The sequence below is a fragment of the Notamacropus eugenii genome, chromosome 6 (genome assembly GCF_028372415.1).
Source record: "Notamacropus eugenii isolate mMacEug1 chromosome 6, mMacEug1.pri_v2, whole genome shotgun sequence".
Taxonomy (NCBI): Eukaryota; Metazoa; Chordata; class Mammalia; order Diprotodontia; family Macropodidae; genus Notamacropus; species Notamacropus eugenii.
Window position 1 is genome coordinate 35,503,143 of NC_092877.1, and position 22,651 is coordinate 35,525,793.

General features: G+C 37.6%; 1 protein-coding gene across 12 annotated transcripts in view; it reads left to right on the plus strand.

The window, feature by feature from the left end:
- The window catches only part of SBF2 (SET binding factor 2), a 500,875-nt gene that overhangs the window by 344,183 nt on the left and 134,041 nt on the right, over nucleotides 1-22,651 (plus strand). For all 12 annotated transcript variants that reach the window (XM_072619459.1, XM_072619460.1, XM_072619461.1 and 9 more), the window contains one exon: nucleotides 19,488-19,556. In XM_072619459.1, the coding sequence (XP_072475560.1) occupies nucleotides 19,488-19,556 (69 nt within the window). The remainder of the gene's footprint in view (nucleotides 1-19,487; nucleotides 19,557-22,651) is intronic.

A 22,651-nucleotide genomic window follows, 5' to 3' on the forward strand; every position in this document is an offset into this window, starting at 1 on the left:
ATCAGAATCTTAGAGCTCTTCACAAAAGCCTAGTCAAGTAATGTCCTTGTTATTAAATCATTTCAGTCATATCCTTCATGACCCTTTTGGGATTTTCTTGGCAGAGATACTGGAATGGTTGGCCAATTCCTTCTCCACCTCATTTTGCAGATGAGGAAACCGAGGCAAACAGGGTTAAGTGAGTTGCCCAGGGTCACACAGCTAGTAAGTGTCTACAGCTGGATTTGAACTCAGGTTTTCCTAAGCTGAGCATTTTATCCACTATACCACCTAGTTGTCCATTTGGAAATTATGTAATTCAGACTTCACAGGAATTAAGTGACTTATCCTTAGCAACAGGCTGGCAGTGTTAGAGATAGAATTAAGATCCACATCTCTCCATTCCCTTTCCACTGTACCATACTGCATATATGAGCACAGGAGAGTACCTATGGGTCTCCCCTACAAGCACCCACCCATCAGAGCTCCATAAGAGCCAGAATTGGAGCTGGAGAGACTTCTATCTCTAAATCTCATGATCCTGTCCCCTCAGAATTTATTTAGTCAAGTTCCCTCTTGATACATGAATTCTTTTCACAACATGTGATCATTCAGTCTCAACTTTTCATATGATCAGTGATTCAGGGAAGCCACTACCGCCTCAGCAGCCCAAAGACCTTTATTATCTTAAGCAGAAATCTATTCCTGATACTACCCTCTGGGACCAAAGAGTAAGCTTCATTCTTTTTCAGCAGGACATTCCTTAAAATGTTAAAAGACAATGGTGTGGTCTCATTCTATCCCCACTTAAATATTTTCTTCTCTAGGCTGAACTTGATAAGCTGTCTCCACTTATGTAAATGATGTAGTGATGGATCTAACCATCCTGGAGTTTGCCAACATAGGTGATGGCTAGAACTGAATACAGTTCTAGAGATGCTAATATTGTAGCATGAGACTTTTTGACATTAAAATACTTCAAAAAGGTTTCTAAAAATGCTAGCTTCCTTGAGAATCTGTACATAAAATTCATAAAGTACAAAGAGTGTTAGACAAATACAGTATGGCTTATTGGTTACAAATCAATAAAGGCATTTTGTTATAAACCATTGACGTGCAACTTCAGAGACCTACTCTGAGCTACAAATGTATCTTTTTGGGGGAAACACCAAAGTTACTTAAACTAGGTCGCTGTCCCCATCCTTGCCATCTTGAAAATGAAGGATGGAGACAGGAGTCTAGCATGTGGTATGGAAGAGAGCGAGGAAAGCAGACTGATTAAGGTAAAGTGTTCCTGTTACAGAGTAGGTAAAATTAGATGAGTGGAGGAGTTGATGGCACATTGACTTTAAGACATTAAAACTCACACTGCCCTTGTTTTTCTGATCTTTTTTTTTTTTGCCTTTTTTGTATCTATAGAATGAATTTATTGATACTGTTGTGTCTAAATATATAGTTGTAGTCAGTATGTGCATCTTTGAGTCCTGCTTTCATTGCTCCCTTATCATTTCAAGTAAGTCTTCCCATATTTACTTAAATTGTTCTTATTCACCAGTTCATATATTATAATAGTAATCCATACCATTCACATACCATAATTTGTTTAGTCATTCCCTAATCGATGGAGACTTAATTTGTTTCTAGTTTCTTGTTATCACACTGCTGCTAGGAGGTGTTTTTAATATAGAGATCAGTCTTTTTTTTTCTGTCAATAACTTCCTTAACTATCATCCCATTAGTGGTACCACTGGGTTAAAGAGTATGGACATTGTTAATAGTAAGTAAATATTGCTTTCTAAAAAGATTGGACCAATTGATAACTCCAGCAGTGTAATAATATGCCTGTCCACAGCTGAACCAGAATTTCATTTTCTCATCTTTTATTATCACATTATTATCATCCTTTATCTTTCCCAGTTTGATGGTTGTCTGGTTGTATTTGTTTTAATTTTCATATTTCTATTTATTAGAGAATTTGGAGTTTTATGGTTGTTGATCATTCATATTTCTTTTGAGAACTTCGTGTTCATATTCTTTGGCCACTTATCCATTGTCGAATGACGTGGCAGTTTTTGAGCACAGAAGTGACATGATAAAAAGTATCTGTTCTAATAGAAAAAGTGTCATCAATTTAGATTTCCTAAACAAAAGGAAACTTCTCTCCCCCCTCCCCATTTTTATGTAATGAAAAGTTCACTGTCCAGATAATTTTTTAGTTTTAGATTTAAATTTATTTTTGAAACAACAGAAATTTTGTGTTAAGAATATGAAACAACTTATTTGAAAAATCCTGTGAATTTTTTGAAATTGTCAAGCTTGTGGAATTTTCTTGGGGAGAGTCATGGGAAAGAAAAACATTAGAAGTGGCTTCTCAAAGGTATTGGAGTTTATAAGATGAAGTAATTGTGGACAGCTGGAAATTAAAATTACTGTACTCACTCTGCAATCATAGAGAGAAAAATTAAAGACAAGCTGCATTGCAAAGTTCAGGACAAAACATATACATGAGTTTTCAAGTCTTTGCAAGTTTGCAAATTGCCTGGTATGTTTGTGGCAACAGTGCCACAATTATATAGCAGAAGGACAAGGAAATTGAAGATGTATATTTAGGGACTGATTCTCCAGTAGATAACTGAACAGAAATGTGATTGCTGTATTAATAGCATTATTTTTTAGATTTTTTCCATTGTTTCTTAACTTAATTAACCAGAATGTTGGTAATGTGGTTTACAAAATATTTTGTGTTTATATTTTGCAATCAGTGTCTGACTGGAGGACAGGTTTTAACATGCTCTACAGTGTGTAAACACTCAAAAAGAGTAAATTAAGTCCTGCTTGTCTAAATGCTTTATAACAGTTGGTCCCTTGCTAACTGGTCACGTATTTTTTAAATCTCCTCTTGTTTAATTTTTTAAATTTGTGAAATATTTTTGGAAATCATTGTGTGAGGCTTTGCATCACAGCTGGTGTCATTTAAGACTTGGACAGAGTCACAGCAAATGAAGCCCCACTGTGAAATGAAAGTCTAGAGGCATCTTGGCATCCTAATCATTTCCTTGGGAGAAGATTACAACCCGAAATATGTTGAACTTTATTGCCATGGGCCTCATGACGGTCTTCAGAAACATGCATGGCATTCCTGTTAAAGAATCTCAGATGTTCAGAAACAAAGGAGATTGTCTTTGTGTATGCAGCAGTGTCTCAAGGAGGAAAGAAAGAAGAAAAAGTGAGTGTGTGCGAGGGGGAAATCATGTGACTTGCTCACTATGCGTCATTAGACAAGGGGAAATAATGGAAAGATGTGCAGCTTTGGCAAAAGAGTTAAGTATGATGGCTTTCTAAATGTCTCAGATACCTTTTAAATGGAAAATCAAAGAAGGAAAGTGATCTGCAGACCATGGCTGCATTGCCTGTCTGTTCCATGGTAAGCACTCCTACAGTATCACAGCAATTTCAGATTATCAGAAAGGAAGCTAGCATCATTCAAATAAAGGAGTAATACGCTTAGTGATAGTAATTTTCATAATATATGCTAGAATACAGGAATTGTCCCATTGATTGTACACATGTTCCAGTTTACCCTTTATAGATTTCAAAGTTCTTGAGTGCAAAAAGCAAATTTTAGCCACCTTTATAGCCCCAAACAGTACAGTGCTTTGTACTTTTTTTTGGTCCAGACCTGTGATTTAATCAGTGTAAAGAACTCTTAAGTTTAGCAACCTCCTTCACTGATCTGGACTGACAGCTCATCTGTAACAATCTTAGATATTTACCTGGGGCACTGAAAGGACAGGCCCATGATCATATATCTAGTATATGTCAGTCAGGTCTTGAATCGAGGTCTCTCTATCTTCAAAGTTAGTCCTTATCTGTTGTACCACAGCTAAATGTCACGTAGGAATTCCTTAATAGCTATTTGTTCAGAATAATCAATCTCTGATAGAAACATCTCAAAAGATAGGATATGACCAAGACATTGGAAATACCCTTTATGAAGGGTCATTGAAGAGACAGCCAGAATGGTAGAGTGATAGGAACAGTACAGTGCACTCTCTGCCCCACAAACTTCTTCGAACAGATCTAGGAAATATACTGGACTAAAGCCTGAAAGAGAAATCCAGAAAAATCAGAGTGAGTCATTGGTTCAGCTTATGCTAGCATAGGGAGACAGAGGTCTGCAGACTAAGGATTAGGATCAATCCTGGGGCATAGTATATGTAGTGCCCAGGGAAATGCTGTGTACCAGGGAAGAGGAGGTCACCGATCCAAATCACAATACTCTATGACCCATATTGGGGCACCATGATGGATATAGGTGCCAGCTGGCAGATTTGTCTCCCACTGCCCACTCCCAGATCATAGATCCAGGGCGGACTGAGAAGGGGACTGGTTCGGGGAAGCAGTGTCTCAGGTAGAGAAACCCTGAGCTTTGAGTGGAGAAAGTAGGAACTTCAGAAGCAGCAGCAATGTTGAACCTCAGACTCCAGGCACAGAGCACAATCTCATTTAAAGTATGTAGCCCAGCCTACAAATAAATAACCAAGGCAGGAATCCCAGTCCAAAGGGGAGCCTCCAATTTTGGTACTTTAAATCAACAGAGCTTTCCAGTTGGGTGATAGGGACTGAGTCCAGCATCAGTGTACCCTTGGTCAGGCCAAAACCCAGCCAGGAACTTGCAGAGCTCAACCCAAGGGAAAAGCAGTCAGATTTTAACCTGGATTAGATCACTTTGGAAGCACTAAAAGCTCTCAGGTCTGTAGCCTGCCCCCAACATCCTGGAATAACACAACTCTCAGTACACCAAAAAAGCAGCAACAAAATCAGACCTTCCTTTTAGACATGCTCAGGTCATAGCCTTGACATCAAGTCCAAAGTCAGGAAGTAGACTGGAAGAATGGGCAAACAATAAAGAACCCCACCATAATGATCTCTTTTGGTGGTAGGGAATTCTAAAGGCACAAACACAGAAAAGAATGACTGCAAAACATCTATAAGCATTGTCTCAGAGAAGAACACAGTTTGGGCTCAAACTCAACGAGAATTTCTAGAAGAGATAAAACGTGAGGTTTTTTAAAAAATATTTTTATAAATGAAATTAGTACTTGAGGGGAAAATGGGTAAAGAAATGAAAACTATAGAAGAAAGAATTGGAAAGACAGTTAACAGCTTGGCACATGAAGTACAAAACCTTGCCTGGGCAACAAACTCCCTGAAAACTAGAATGAACCAAACAGAACAATGACTCCATGGTGCAACAACAAATATTACAACAAAGTCAAAAGACTCAAAGTAATATAGAAGAAAATCTAAAGGATTTCATAGCAAAAACAGTTGACCTGGAAAACAGAGAAGCAATTTGAGAATCACTGGACTCTCTGAATGCCATGCCTCTCCCCTCACCCTGAAAGAAATCCCAAAATGAAAACTTATCAGGAACATCAAAGCCAAAACCCAAAGTTTCCAGGTCAAAGAAAAAGTACTGTAAGCAACCAGAAAGAAAGAATTCAAGTACTGTTGAAACACCATCATTATCACACACAATTTAGCAGCCACCACGCTAAAGAAGCAGAGAACTTGGCATGTGATATTCCAGAAAGCAAAGTATATGTGCTTACAAACAAGTTTAACTTACCCACCAAAAGTGAGTATAATGCTACAAGGGGGAAAAAAGCTCGTTAATGAAATGGAGGACTTCCAAGCATTGCTGATGAAAAGTCCAGAGCTCTGGAGAAATTTTGAAGTTCAAACTCAGAAATAAAGAGAAGCATGAAAAGACAAACATGCATGAACAATAACAAAGGACTGAACAAAGATTAACTGCTTGCATTAAATACAGGGAGATGATCCATGTGTCCTCTCTGATCCCTGTCCTCATCAGGGTCCATAAAGGGAATCTAATTAGACAAGGCCTGAGAGTAGTTCTGTTATGTCTTAATGTTCTTGAGAATGGAAAATCCGGAAGAGGAGCACACTTGGGGAGGGGGGAAGGGAAATGTATCTTGCACAATCAAGGGGCACAAGTAGAAGTCTATATAAACAAGGAGAGGAGGAGATGAGGAGCAGCTCATATTTGAACCTCACCCTTATCTGAACTGGTCAGAAAAAGGAAGAACACACACACACACACACAGACACAGTTGGGTACAGAAAAACTTTTCATTCAAAGGAGAAATAGAAGAGGAAAGGAGAGGAGGCAGGAGGGACAATTAGAGGGAGGATAGATTAAGAGAGAGATTAGCCCTAGAAAAACAAACTCTAAGGATGTACTAAAATATTTATGATTCTTTTTGAGATAGCAAAGAATAGGAATCTGAGGGAGTGTCCATAAATTGGGGAATAGATGGATAAGTTATGGCATGTAAATGTGATGGAATACTATTGTGCTGAACTCTTATCAAGGGAATGAACAACCCCAATTCCAGAGGACTAATGATGACACATGCAGTCCATCTCCTGAGAGGGTGGTAAAGGACGCAGAATGCAGAATAAAACTGTTTTTTAAAAAAATATGGCCAATGTGGATATCTGTTTAATTGACTATATATTTTTGTAATCGGACTTGCTTTACTTATGTTCTCTATTTGGTGGGGAGGTGAGAGGAAAGGGCTGAACTGGGGAGGAGGGCGAGAAGGCAGATCTTGGCAGTCCTCTCCCTCTGATAGAACTGAGCGCCTGGCCAACTGTGCCTCCATCTTTTCCAGGTTGCACTATGCCCTTCCTTTATCATGCCCCAGAGTTACATACATACATACACACTCTCACACATGCATGTGCACACACATACTCATTAGAACGGGAACTACGTGAGGGCAGAGACTGTCTTCCTGTTTGTGTCACTGCAGTGCCTGACACACAGTAAGTGCTTAAGAAATATTTGTTGACTGGTTGTTGATATGAATTGTTCATGATAAGAATCTCAAGTGTTAAGTTTGACATCCATAAATCTATTCACGCCATTAATAGGCCTATGAGTAAAAGGAAAACCTTGAAGTTGGCACCTTTTGTGGGAAATACTAACACCTCTTGATCTTGAGCTTCTCTAAAGGCGCTCCTTACTTCTGGCAGTTTGAAATTTTGTAACAAGTCTGTCTTCATCGTTTCTCTACTACTTGTTTCTTTTACATTGATCATCTTCTGTTTCATTGTTTTTTCCAAAATGGAGTCCTCATTTTTAAACTGACTTCATTTAGCTGCTTCTCCTAAACCCCTTTGATCATTTTAGTCAGACTTTTTTCTAGTTCTGTAAAATCCTTTTGAAGGTGGAACTCTGGGAATATTATGTAGACTTCCAAAAGTAAGTAGCCCTTGACTTCTTATAGGCTGTCAGATAAAAGTTTTCTGATGCTTTTCAGTTACCCTTTCTGATGGTGCCACTATATGATGTGATCGACTTTTTTGGTTCCAGATACACATTGATCTGATGTCATCAGGAACAATCAACAAACAGGCACCTAATTTATTAAGCACTTAACCAGGCTCTGTGCTAGAGGTACCAAAAGAAGAACCAAATAGTCCTAGCCTTCAAAGGAAGTATGCTGTATCAGAGGACACAGAATGTACTTATTAGTGATGAAGTAAACGCAAAGTCATGTCAAGGGGAAGGCCCACACAGCTGTGAACTGTCTTGAGTGAGTGCTCGATCTCTTTCCTAGGTCAACACTGTTACCTCAGTTTATAGTCCATTCAGCAGAGTTTGGATTATTTCTCCCAAATCTTGGCCACATGAAAACTCATTTGCTTTTCTCTTCCCATTCATATGGCCTCACAAAATCTTTCTGTTGTCTTTTTCCTTCAGCTTGGCTTCTTACTACCTTGAAGAGCTAGAGTGCCATTTGCAAAGACAAAGATTTTGTTGTTTGTTGTTCTCTCTTCAAAGTCATATAAAAATATTCATAAGTTATTTGTGATTAAAAAAATGAGTTCTTCCTGCCCCTGTATTATATAGTAATTCAATTTTTTAAATAGTCTTTGATATGGAACTTTGTTAAATGCTTTTGGAACATCTACATAAATTATGCTCATGAGTCTCCTTTCACATAAATATTTGCTCTTCAGAGATCTTCATCCAGAACTGTTTTCCCTATACGGAAGCCTCCATATGTGCTTATTGTTTTAGTGGTCAATGATCCTGCCCATTATTATAGATTCTATCAGTTTGCCCACTGCCATTGTGAAACTCACCATCCTCTAATCTCCTCTTGATTAAGAGTGGGGACCACATTAATCTGTTGTTACTGGAAAGATGTCATCTAATCCAATCCGGTTTGCTGATTTTACAGATGAAGAAACTGAGGGCCAGGAAGGATAAATAACTTGCAAAAGGTCACAGAGAGTAAATAGAAGAGCCAGGGTTTAATCCAAGACATTCCTGATTTTGAATCCAATTCTTTTTCTAATAGCTATAGCTAGCTAAGACCTATATAATACTTTAAGGTTTCAAATGCTTTACAGGTATTATCTCATATGGATCCTCATAGCAACCCTATGAGGTAGGTACACAGTATTACGATCCCTATTTTACACATGAGGAAACTGAGACTGAAAAAGATCAAATTACTTGCTCAGGGTCAAGCAGCTAGTAAGATCTGCAGCAGGATTCTAACTCAGGTCCACCTTATGCCAAGTCCAGCCTGCTCTTTCCTATGATACCTGTATATACAACTTCAGCCATACCATTTCAGCCATCTTTTAGAATGGTAATGTCATAAATTTTAGCTAATAGTTCTACAAAATAAATTCTGTGTATTCAGAACGCTTGAAACCTATTCAGCTCTAGTGAAATGCCACCAATTTCAGTAACAATACTGAAAGTTGAAGAATATCCAGTCTGTCTACTGTCTTCTTTTAGCCTTGAGCAGGTCCTTCTGTACTGTCTACTGTCATCAGGAGGTTCCATTCATTCTTTAACTGGACACATCTTTTTGATATAGTTAATTAACATATTAGAGATCATCTCGTCAAACCCCATAATTTTCTTTCCTTTTCCATTCTTACCAGACCAAAAGATAGCTCATGTTTATTTTAGATGTAACAATGTCTTGTTTAAAATGCCAAACCTTTATATTTATAAGTAAACTTAGCCACTTAGGTATTTTTTAAGTTTATTCTCTCCCCCAAAACTTAAATCCCTTATTTTTTAGAGGAAGAAACTAAGGTTAAAAGAGGAAAAGTAATTTGTCAGTGGTACCTGGGCCCAGGACTCAGGTTCCCTGACTCCTAAAACAATGTTCTTTTCTATTACACCATGCTATACAACTTCTTTTGAAATCCTTTACAAAGGTACTTTTCAAATGCATATTTTAACAAAGTATAGAATCTTCTCAGATAAATTATATAGATCTAGAAATTATTTTGAAGTTACCAAGTTCAACAACAGTCAGTTCCATATTAAGTTCATCTTTGAAAATGACTTTTCACACAGATAAATACTGCCAAATACTGACATCATTCCATAAACATGATTTTAATTGAATGCATTCATCACTTAGGAAATTTTTATAAGAATTCTATTAGATTTTTCTTAATATTTGCCTTTCTAGCATGTCATTACATTTCAGATTAATCACTTCCATTTGAAAGTTAGGTGGAAGTTCCTCAGTTGCAGAGTTGAGTGGATTTTGAAATATGGAAATTTCTTTTGCACTTAAATCAAGATCTGAAAAATGCTGTTAGAACTTGGAAAAATATATCTGCTGCAAATTGGTGTAGGAATAGAGATCTTGCTTCTTGTTTTAACTTTTGAGAGCTCAGGGAGCATATAAATAAAATTAACATTTGTGTCATCAAATTGACTTTACTGCACTATAAGTTTTGCAGGTAAGCAGTATTTTGCCTCATAATTTTGGATTGAATTCATGATGGATCATCATCAGGACTGTAGACCACATGAGGAAAAACCATCCAGTGTTTAATAATAGAGGTTGAGGGCAGTTTTGCTCATTCAGAAAAATTTCAGTCTCAGTGCTGAGCTCAAAAAACATAATAAAACTATCTCTACTTTCTTCTTTTCTTGTTTTGACATAACAGATATGCACTTGTAATTTTAAAAAATAATGAAACATGATGATGCAGCGATACATCTGGCACTTGAAATACTTTCACTTAGTAACTGTGTTAGTACAGTTTGTCATGGACCGAGCAGCAGCGCCCTCCACTCTGCCCTTGTAATGCAAAAGCTGCCATAGACAACACAGAAACAAAGGTATAGCTGTATGCCAATACAGCATTATTTATGGACATTGAAATTGGGATTTCATATGATTTCATGAGTCACAGAAGGTTATTCTTTTGCCTTTTTTCAGCCCTTTAAAAGTGTAAAAATCATTCTTCTCTCATGGACTGTAGAAAAACAGGCAGCAGGACAGACTTGGCTTGTGGACCACAGTTTGCCTACCCCTGCTTTGTGGTCTGTCTTTTCTTGTTTAGGGATCTCATTAGCTCCCAGAGATGCAACTGTCGTTTTTATGCACATGATTCTCAGATGGCTTGGTCCTGCCTAAACGTCCCCTGACCTCCAGCTTCAAACTCAGCTTGTCCAAAATTAAACTCATTTTCTTTCAAACAAACCCTCCCCTCTTCCCAATTTCCCTCTTTCTGTCGATGGTACTACCATTCTCCCAGTCTTTGGATTGGTCTCCATGCCTCATCTTTCATCACTCCAGTCTGTCCTCCAAAGCAATCAGCTACTAATGCAGTCTTCCTAATATTTAGGTCAGACCACAACCCTCTCCTATTCATAAAAGCTCTATATTACTTCCTGGAAAAAGTATAAAATTCTGTCTTTGGTTTTTAAAGCCCTCTACAAACTGGTCCCTTCCTACCTTTCCAACCTTTGAAGCTTTATTCTTCTTCATGTACTTTACCATCTAGAAACGCCAGCCTTGGTGTTCTTCACACATGATACTCCATTTCCCAGCTCCCTATCTTTTCATTGCCCCATGCCTGGAATTATCTTCTGTGTCACTTCCACCTTCAGTTTTCTTTAAGACTCAGTTCAAATTCTACCCTCTTCAAGAAGATTCTATATCTAGTACACACCTTCCCTTCTCTCCTTTGCACCTCCACCACACATGCACACACACACACACACAATGCTGCCATTACCTACCAGTTACATTATATTTACAGGATTGCATTGTTGTCTATTGATTGTATTGTTCTCTCTCTCATCACATGCGATTTCTTTGAGCATAGAGACTCAGCATGCCTTTCTTTGAACCCTCCACACACAGCACAGTGCCTGAGCACTGTGTGCATAGTAAGCACTTAATAAGTGTTTTTTGGTAATAATAAACATGATTTCTGCAAAAGTTTTCTCTCATATATGGTTAAAGCAAAACCAAATCTTTAAAACTTTTATGAAAATGAAATTATTTGATGATCAGATGAATTTGGCATGTTTGTAATTAAAATGAAAAAAAAATAAGCCCTTTATGCATGCTTTTTCCTTTCAGATGTGAGATGACATGACCTACCCTTTATACCACTAGGTATCTCACTATCTGATGTTGGGTGATTCATTTGAAAGTTAGTGATTCTCTAATACTGTTTACTTAAAATTACTCAACTCCCAGGTAATTATGAAAAAATACCTCTTTTTCCCCAAAATCAAATCCATTCCCTGGGCTTGTACCTTTGGTAATTGTGGCAGCTGTTCACTAGTCTTAGCCAGAAAGGACTTCAAGACAAAACAGTAGAATTCATAAAGGAGCATTCATTTATTTCTGCCAAATAATGTGAGAAAACATAAAATGCACAGCCCTTGAAAGAGACCCAAAGAAATCTGAGGACTCTGTGAAACCTTTTGCATTTCTTTTGAAATGCCCTCAGTCCCTTTTGAGTGTGTTTATAAATCAGTTTCCAATCTTACATGATGTTGAGTGCCCCCATTGCACTAAAAGCAGCTAAAGGAAATCCCCTTGGCTCTAGTCTTTCTGATTATCAGACAAACACTGCATTTGTCAAGGAGTCCAGACGGCCATGGTCAGGATCCATAAAGGCCTTTGATTTTGATGCCTTTTGTCCCTTTAACAACCAGATTCCCAGGGAAGGTGGGGAGCCATCTACACTAGTTACCTGCACTTTCTCTCACATTTCATTCCTTTTCAGTCTATTTTTATGACCTCACCACTCAGCTGAAATGACCCTTTCCAACATTACCAGTGATATCTTAATTAATAATCACTAGGTCCTTAGCTCAGTACTCATCCTTCTTGAACTCTTTGCAGCATTTGATACCGTTAGCCATCTCTTCCTTACCTATAAACACACAGTAGAACCAACTATGCCAAACTCCTCTCTGTTTTTGTTTCTCTGTGTCTATTTCAGGCTGTCTCTCTCTGTCTGACTCCATCTCTCCCTGTCTCCTTCCCCACCTTTGCAGGATCATCATTCATGTCCTGCCCTTGACTATGGGAATCCCACAAGGCATTATGCTGGTTCCTCCTTCTTCTTCTCTCTCTCTCTCTCTCTCTCTCTCTCTCTCTCTCTCTCTCTCTCTCTCTCTCATTACATCAGCTTCAATGGGTCCAGTTATCTCTATGCAGATAATTCCCAGATTTATATGTTCATGCCTAATATCTCTCTTAAATGATTATATGCCTTCTTTGTATCTCAAGTTCAGTCTATCCAAAAGATAACTCATTCTCTTCTCCAACACTATGGAAAACCCAATCCATCTCAAACTTTTCCTTGAGAGTAAATTATCCTACTAGTCAAGTCAACCTTAAAGAATCATCTTTGACTCTTCATCTTCCCTCAGCTTTTACCTCAAATCAGTTGTTGTTTTGTTGGTTCTTACTTAATATCTCTTGCAGTATTAGTCCCTTTCTTTCCATTCTGATCACTGCCATCCTAGTTCAGGTGCTCATCATCTCTGATCTGGACTGTTGTGACAACTTCCTAATCAAACTTACAGTTTCTTCCCTCTCCAATACAAACTCTGCACAGTTGCCAAAATAATCATCCTCAAGTACAAGTCTGATTGTATCAGTCCCCTACTCAAGGACCTTCACAACTCATGAACCCATTGTCTCTAGGATTAAATATTAACATCTTAACATGAAATTCAAAGCCCTTCACAGTGTGGCACCAGCATACATTTCCAACTTTGTATTGTTCATTATTCTCCTTCACACACAATGTTCTACCCAAACTGGCCAACTTGTTATTCCCCAAATTCAAAATTCCATCTCCCATTTTTATACCTTTGCTCAGGCTGTCCTCCATCCCAAAATGTAATTCCTACTTACTTCTGCCTTAGAATCTTTGTCTTTTTATAGTAGAAAGAATTTTTTATGAAAAATCTGTTAAGAACTTTTCCCTTTGTCATCTATTGTCCTTCCAGGTTCATCTTTAAATGCCCTCTGATGATTTTCCTTAGTTGTATTTCTCACCAAGTGTTCCTTAAATTTACTTATTTTCTCCATTGCATCTTATTGTTTTATGAGGTGATTCTAATTATAATTATTCATCATGCTTCTCCATAAAATTTTATGTTTTAGTTTGTATTCTAACCTGGTTCTGCCCTTAACTGTTGTACCTCTTCAGTTGGCAGACATCAGATATTTGTTAGCTGACTCAGTTCCTAAGCTGTTTTCATCTTCTATTTTTGGTGATTTATTTATATCTATTAATCTTCTTTAGGAAATAGTTATAATCTGTGTCTGCATCCATTCCATCAGTTTCTCCCTTTTCAGCATCAACATCTTGTTTAAAAGTTAGGTTAGAGTTATTTTAATTGTATGCAATATCTTTTTCTCATTTTTAAACTTCCAATTTTGGATTAATTTTATCTTTGAACTAACAATCAAGAGCTGACCACACACAGACAACTGACTTATTTGGGAATTACTCCCATAAAGAAAAGAATTGTTCCTTGCATATTAAAATATAACTAGTTTCATTTTTTTGTTATATATAGCGTTTGCCATGTCTAGTGATTCCAAGTTCTTTTGTTGAAGAAAGGATTTATGATATATAAACGAAAAGGTTTTTCATCCACAATCCTTTGACTTCTTTTATTTTGTTCTTCTATGCCACATTTTATAATAAAGCTGTAGCTTTTTTCTTCTATGTTCAAAGCCACTGATTATCAAAAGTATATGTCAATTTAATTTGGAGGGTTTTATCCAGTTCCTTAGAGAATTTCTTTGCCTTCCCATTCTCTTCAATAGACACTGGGTCGCAAGCTATCATTATTTTAATGGTTGGTCTTTCTATAAGTGTTTATCATGAACAATGGCTTATCGATACAAGATGACTGAGTGTTGTGGGAAAGGCTATTTCTTGCCTATCGACATACAATAAACAACAATTCTGCCAACGCCTTTATTTATTTCTCCCAAGGACAGTGTCTTGGGCATTCTTCCATTTAACTGCTAAGTCTTTTTGTCTTCTTTTAAGGAACACCTTAGTACCCTGAATTTCAACATGGATGATTAGTTTCCTAACATATCCTTTTCTAAAGGTGTTTGTGGCCTACACTCATTTTTATCCTTCTTGGCTTTTTTTTCTGGATGAACATTCTAAAAGATGGTGTACTTTTTAAAATCAGAAACATTTTTAAGTACATAGTGATTAAAAGCTACGATACTCCAAAACTATCATCTGAGCCAGAGAGTTAAATGTCAGCTTGATATAAACTTCATTTCTATTGTATAAACAATCATAAGAAATGTATAAATATAGATTTCCTTAGAACTTCTTGAGAACTTTTAAATGTGTACATTAAGAGACTATCGTAGTTATGTTGAATTTAGTAACAAAAAAGTAAGGGATTTAAACTATTTCACATGTGGCATTAAGCCACTTAAATCTTTCACAGAGTAAAGCTAGAGCCGTTAGAGTTCTGTCTTCACATTTACTCTCACTAGGGAGAATTCACATTTTCAACTTTAAGGTGAGGCAGACATGTTCTCTCATCCCTTTAAGCCTCTGGCCTAAACAAAGAGCAGCCACCACTAAGCTATAGACTGGTAAGAGATATTCTAAAGAGGGGAAGAGATACACACTGGGACATTACGTTGCCTTTCTCTACCTGTCTAAAAACACTTCGCTTACTTAACTTACCTGCTATACTGGAAGAGATTGTGTAAAATAGGGAGATGGGGCCCTGATTTCTATAAGCCACAATCACTTAGCAAGATGAATTGCTGAACTGTGTCTTTTTGTTTTGTTTTGTTTTGACATGTGTGTCCATGTTTGCCCTAATTTTGCACTATTTGCAAAAACTAGAAAATCCAGTGGTTTTTTACAGAGGCAAAGTGAATTCCACATAAAACCCTAGAGATTATAATTTTGCTTTTGCAAAAATACATCATGCCCATGAAAAGACATTATATTCTCCAGACTATTTGCAAATAATATATTTCCTTTTATTAGTATGAAGGTAGTCTGTGTCTTTATGAACTGTATAAATTAAGTATATCAATTGAAATTTTCTTCTAAGTATAGCATTACTCTAGCCAACTAGCTAATGTAAACTAATTGGAGAACTTGTGATGCACTAAAGAGTCCTGAATGTGGAGTCAGGAGAAACCTGAGTTTGAACCCTATGACTAATACAAATTGTGTGACCTTGGTATAATATACTTTAGTGATAGCAAGTAGCCAACCTTTGAACCCAGGATTCTGACTCCAGCTGAGGCACTGTCTCCACTAGACCACACTACTTAATAAAACCTATAGGCCTTACCTAGTAGGACTGTTTTGAGAATCAAACACAAGAGATCAAAGGAGAAATAAAACATTTTGAAAATCTTAAAAATACTACATAAAATGTTATTACCTAAGAAACATTGGTGGTAACTAGTTTTTCAGAGGTGAGACTGGAAGTGTTAAAGGAATGTTTGGGGACTTAGTATGAATTTTTAGTTACCTTTCTGAAGAGCTAAGCAAAACTTTGGAATTTAGGAAGGAAATGAAGAATTGGAAAAGGAATTGGAATTGAGACAAGGAGTGAGAACCTATAGAGGTTCATTAAGGAGAATACTTCCATCTGATGTGCAGTGGTGTCATCTGCCATCCATTTTCTCTGGAGTTATCTGATTTACATCCAGCCATGACCTAAAGTATGAAACCTCTTTACAATATTCCTAATAAGTATTAATCCAACTTCCGTGAGCATCCCTGTTGATGAAGGAAATCACCCCCTTCTATCACTGGACACTTTTCATTGTTATTGTTAATATTGGCCCAAAATCAAGTTCTTGATAGCTTCTCACTAACCCTGACTCTCCCCTCGGAAGCCACACAGAGTAAATTGAATCCCTTCTCCCGATTACAGCCCTCCACATGCTGGAAAAGACAGTTGTAAAAGTATCGTAACATACACAGGCGCAGAGGTTCTGTAGTCCAACCTCTTCATTTTAAAGGACTTGTCACATGAATAGCACACGGCGTGGCTGGGACTCAGCCCAGGTATTCCGATTTCCGATCCAGTGTGGGATTTTCCCACTGTTCCATAATTGCACTGATCTCCCATGCCCTTGCTTTTCTCCAGCAAGTCAAAGCCCCAGAGAAGTTCCTTGGCAAGGCAAATTACCGCCATCTTCCCAAAGCATCATAGGTAACGGACCTAGTAGCAGGGGAAGTGGAAAAGGGAAGGAATAGCCCCAGGTGCATAATCTCAATGGCATACATTCTACCCTACCCCCACCAGTGCCTTCTTTAAGGTTTCAGGTAGTTCTTTGTACCACAGGTTGTGTGAGTTCCACAACCTGTAAGTAGACCAAGCTGCCTGAATGGGGACTCAGCTACCTGGGTAATTCACCTAATCCTCTCCCTTCTGTTCCCCAACCCCCTCTTCAAAGGAAGGTAAATTTGGATGGCCAGAGGATGGTAAATTAACTTGGGGTATGCTGGCTAGATTTCTTCCTCCTTTCCTCCCTCCCTCCACATCCATCCATTCCATTCCCTTCTTCCTTCCTTCTTTCTTCCCTCTCTCCCTTCTTCCTTCCTTTCTTTCTTCTTTCTTGTCTTTCCCAAAACCTTAAACCCAGTGCACTCTGTAGCCTACAGATTGAACAACAATAGGTCCCTTCCCAAGCTCCACTTAATGGCTGTTTTCTGGACCCTCCTGGCTTAAGAGTGATTATCAATAAATAGTAACTGTTGCTCTTTCCCTCTCAGCTTAATAAAGGGGCCATTCTCTGACTACTTCTTAAAGAGGCCTATTCACTGAATGGGCGTTACCTCACTCTGCGTACCTGAATAGGCCTTAACCAAAAAAGGCCAGCATCTCCCATTGCATCCTGGGCCATCTCCAGTCATCCTGATGAATATCTGGTCACTGGATCTAGATGGCTCTGGAGGAGAAGTGAGACTGGTGACCTTGCACAGCCCTCCCTCACTCAGAACAAAGTCAAGTGCAAGTCTTGTCATCATTTCTCTGATGTCATGGTCTTCTTCAAGAATGAAGGATGAACACAACCACAGCAACCAGCTCCTTGTCCCAACTCCAGAATCTATAAAGGGTGCCCATTTCAGAGCACCTCAGAGATAGAAAAAATCTAACATATATTACTAGCTCACTTCAAAAGCTCATATGAAATAAAATATTTGTATAGTTTAAATAAAAATAAACGTTTTAAGCAAAAACAGTTTCATAGGTTTGATTTGTTTCCATTTACCTTTTAAATTTCCATGAAATGTTTAAATAATTGCAGCCTTCTTGTGAATATCTCAGCTACAACACATAAAATTGCTTTTTCCATGCGTGTCCAATTACTGTTAACTGAGGTGAGGTTTTTGGTTTGGGAGTTTGTTTTTTTGCTATTGCAACTTACCTTTTCCTTTGGTGTTAAATTGATCTACCTTGTATGAACATCTTTCAGTTGTAGGCCTGCTTTTCTAAAATGTAATTTGGCGCTCACATTGAGGAAACTGTAACCTGGAATGTAGTACGGGTTCAATTTAATTCCAAGGGTTTGTCAAGCAACCTGCTGTGCTATTAAGAATGCTCACTGTCTTTGATGGTGGAGGGTCACAGAAGTATACAAAATCATACCTGCCTTCAGGGAGTACTTAGCATCTTTTTTGGAGACAGATAAATCTTAACATTTGGAAAATAAGAAAATAATAAAGAACTATTCAATAAATTGAAGAGGTGAATTGAGATTATGGAGAGAAAATGGGACAGAATTATAGAAGGGTAACTGCAATCCCATTACCCCTATTCCTATTGTGGGAACTACCATTCTCCTACAGTGAGTGACTCCTTGGTGTCATCCTTGACGCCTCAGTACAAATATCAAGTCTGTTGCCAAGTCTTCTTGTTTCTGCCTTCATAAAATCTCACTTTTGTCCCATCTTTCTACTTACATGGCCCCTGCCCTAATTAAGGTTCTTGTCACCTCATTCCCAGACTAATGCAATAGTCCTTGCTTCCCTCCATGTAGTCTGTGATCCAATGTCACTGGCCATTTTCATGCTCCCTACATATGGCATTACATCTCCTTACTCATCACCTTCTCACTGGCTGTCCCTGATGCCTAGAATGTTCTCCTTCCTCAAAGCCTCTTCCTAGTCTCTCTGACTTCTTTCAAGATTTCTGTAAGAGGGCTTTCCTGGTCCCTTTTACTGCTAGTCTCTTCTGTCTACAATTACTTACCATTTACTCTTGTCTGTAGCTTGTATGTGCATAGTTGTTTGTATGTTATTTCTCCCATTAGAATGTGAATTCCTTGAGGGCAGGGACCTTATTTTTACTCTCTTTGTATCCTCAGCATTTAGCACATTCTTTGGTATATAATAAATGCTTAATAAAAGCTTGTTGATTGACTAATACTAGTTCCTTGAGAGCAAGTACTACTTCATTTTCAATTTTTTATCCCCATCACCTATTCCATCAGTGCCACTTAATAAATCTTTGTTGGATTTAGGAAGTGAGGGAGAAGGGGGAAGGAAGGAGAGAGACATACTGCTTATCACCAAGAACAAGGAATCTGGGGAGTATAGAGAGTTGTCTAAAGAAGCTAGAAAAGTGATGGACCTGAGACCAGTATGTCATTCCTAGCAGAGCCTTTTCAGGATCAGGTGTGGCGCTAACCACTCGCCTTCACCCCACATCTCAGACGAGTTATGCCATGTTGGGTGATAATCGCATCTGTCACAAAAGCTTGCATGTTGTACACTTCTCATGGATTCCTTCATCTGGCCCTTTGTATCTCCCCTCTGTTAAAGTTCCCTCCTGTACGTCCACAGGAAAGACGTTTAGGGAACTTAGAATTCCATTCAGCCAGCACTCCTAAGAACCTGCAGCTGTACACACAAGGTATTTACTAAGTGCTGGGAAGACAAAGGAAAAATCGTAATCATAATAACTGCTTTGTCCTTGGGCTGAAATGGACAGACAGAATAGGTAATGAATGGACAGGTACCAAAAGAAGTTCCTAGAAGTCACTGTAAGACCAGGGCAGCAGAGGGATGCTGCAATTGACTTTTCTCAGAGTTGACCTTTTGGCTGGGTACGTCCATAATAATGCCTCTGTTTCTTTGTTTTGTTTAAGGACTGTTCAACCTTAGAAGAATATAATATTGCAGCAGCATTACTGCCTTTGACAAGTGCTTTCTATAGGGTAAGTATGAATGAGATTACAATAAGTTGATTCTGATTTGCTTAAACATATTGCTTTCACTTAATTTAAATTCAATGTAATAAACCTTTATTAAACCCTTACAAGGTGATGGGAATTCAAGGATTAAAAAAGCAAAAATATTCCCTACCACCGAGGAGCCTCCTATTCAAATAGATCAAGTTAAGGTGGGTCTCCTAAATCAATAAAAAAAGGAGTAATCAGAATACATTTTTAAAAGTTTAATGGATACATCTTATTTTTTATTTTTTTTCCTAAACTGAGGAAAAGAAGAAAAATATGCTCCCCTGCTTAGCTTTGAACTGAATGCATGCTCTTTCTTCAGAAAGCTTTGAACATTTCACTTCATATACTTAGCCTTAAATAAACCTTTGTGTGCTTGTTCACTTTTCACTTTTTCAAAAGGCCAGTTATTTAATTTTTTTGTTATCTTTAGTCTACAAGAATGTTACATGGAAATATTGACAAAATACAGTGGTAGTCATAAAAATACAGTAAGATTTTTCTTTAATATCAGACTTAATAGTCATCAGTTTGTTTCAGTTTTTTGTTCTCATCATCATCATTATTTATTGGAGCCACACTGAGACTGGACAACTTTCAGCTCTTTACCTTTTTGGAATTTATTTCTAGAACATAATACAAATGTCAGCTTAGGCAATAGAAATCAGAAACCTCTACAGATATTGAGAATTTCTTTTCCCTGCCTAACCACCACAGAGAGAAACCAGACTGCTAACAGTCTTGTCAGTAGTTCAGTCTATGTGTTAGTGCCAGGGACGTGGAGGTTTCCAAGTCTTTGTCAAGATTTCTACCTCTTTTAGAGAGAATGTGGCCACTTACGTATGCATTCACTTATTCGTGGAAGAGTTTAAATAGTTGAAATTCTTGTTAAACCTGAATATATCATTTACCTACATCTAGTCTTTACCTGTTAAAATGACCTCAGATGCAAATATGCAAGAATTTCCACTTGTGACACTATCTGCCTAGTCTTTTCTTTGCTCAGATCTTGGTAATGTGTTGTTCAATTCATTCCACCAAATTATTGGTTTTCTAAACTGAGATTTTGCTTTTGGACCTGCTTTATCCAGTTTTAATTTCATTTTTGCATAGCAAATAGTTCAAGTTCATTCCTACTTATGCATCTGTAGCTGCAAAGTCTCACTGACAAGCAGAATTTCAGGTCTGGCACCTTTTTGACAACAGAAGAATTTTTTTTTTCATTTTCTAGATTACTGGCATCAAATTCTTTCAAAATCATTAGCCCCCAGTAATCAATGTATTGCACCATGTAGTGCTACTTTTTGTAGACTTTTGCCTTTTTTGATGAACAATGATATTTGGCAAAGTCTTTCATGCTGCGTCTATGGATAGTATGAAGGCATCCTTGTTAGACATTAACAAAATTAGACATTAATAATGTTTCCAAAAAAAGAAGAAAAATAGTCATTAATATATTTTTGTAAATACACAGAAGAAAATAGAAGGAAGTTCAGAAAAGCAGGATAGCTTTGAAAGTTATATGTCTATCTGTTATATGCAATTTTTAAAGAACAAACTTTGCATACTAGAGAGTTATGGTTTTTCCATATAATTCTCCTTTTTGTAGTCTGCTTTGTATATGTAAATGTTCTTTTTTTGGTGTTGGCTAAATTCAGAATTTTAAAAAAGTGGACCAGTAGTTCAGTGTAATTAGAATTGGACAAATGTCTAGGTCCAAAATTAGTCATTATTGGTTTATTTATTCACTTGAAAGGAGAGCTCTAAGGGGAGTTCCACAGAATTCTGGCCTAGCTAGCCCTGCACTGCTTTTATTAATAGCTTGCATAAAGGCATAGACGGCATGCTTATCACACTTTTAGATAACACAAAGCCAAGAGGATTAGCTAACACAGACTGACAAAGCTAGGATATAGAACATTGTGTTGAATCTAATAATATGACATTCAATAATTAAATTTAATAAAGGATAATTGTCTTCCCTTGAATTCAAAAAATAAATTTCACAAGTCTAAAATGGAGGAATTATAGTTTGAAGTTCTTCTAAAAAAATAGATGATTTAAGTGAACTTTAAGTTCATTATGTTAGCCTATGTGGCCGCCAGGTGATGATAGTCACATCAACTCAACAGGCTAAGTACCTACTGTGTGTCATAAACTATGTTAAACACTGGTGATACGAAGCAAGGTAAACAAAAAACAAGGAACTCGCCGTCTAATGGGGATGACCTATAGACAACTGAGTATAAACAAGATATATGCAAAATAAGCTGCAGATAATCTCCAAGGTAAGACACTGAAGTTAAGGAAAACTGAGAAAAGTTTCATGGACCAAATAAGATTTTAATTGAAACTTGAAGCCACGGAAACCAAAAGATGGAAATGAGAAAAGAGCCAGTCACGGAGGACAGCAAACAGAAATGCCTGGAGTTGGGAAACAGTGTCTTGTTCTGGGAACAGTGAGAAAGCCAATGTGTCACGATCTGAGAATACATGGTGGGGCAGAAGGTGGAGAATTAAAGAGCAGTAAGGTATAAAAATCCTAGAAAGGTAGGAAAAAACCAGGTTATGAAGGACTTTAAAAGTCAAATAGTGGATATTTCATCATGGAAGCAATGGGGAGCTTCTGGAGTTTATCAAATAGGAGAGGAACCTAACCAGACCTGCACTTTAGGAAGATGGACTAGAGTGCTGCTATAATAGTCTTGAGGTGATATGATGAGGGTTCGCACTAGGGTACTAAAAGTGTCAGAAGAGAGAAGCAGGTAAATGCAAAAGATGGTAGAAAACTGATATCAACAGGATTTAGTAACACATTGGATATGGGAGATGAGAGTGAATAAAACCTAGGTTTTGACCTTGGGTGTCTGAGAGGATGATGATACCTTTCACAATAATAGGGAAGTTGGAAAGAGAGGAAGGTTTGAGGGAAAAGATAATGAGTTCAGTTTTAGAGCATTTAGACTAGGAACATTCAGCTTACAGTGTGTAACTGAGAGCACATGAAGTGAATTGTGTGGTATTCAGGAGATAGTGCTTTATGAAATTAGTTGTGATTTGATGGGAGGTGGAAT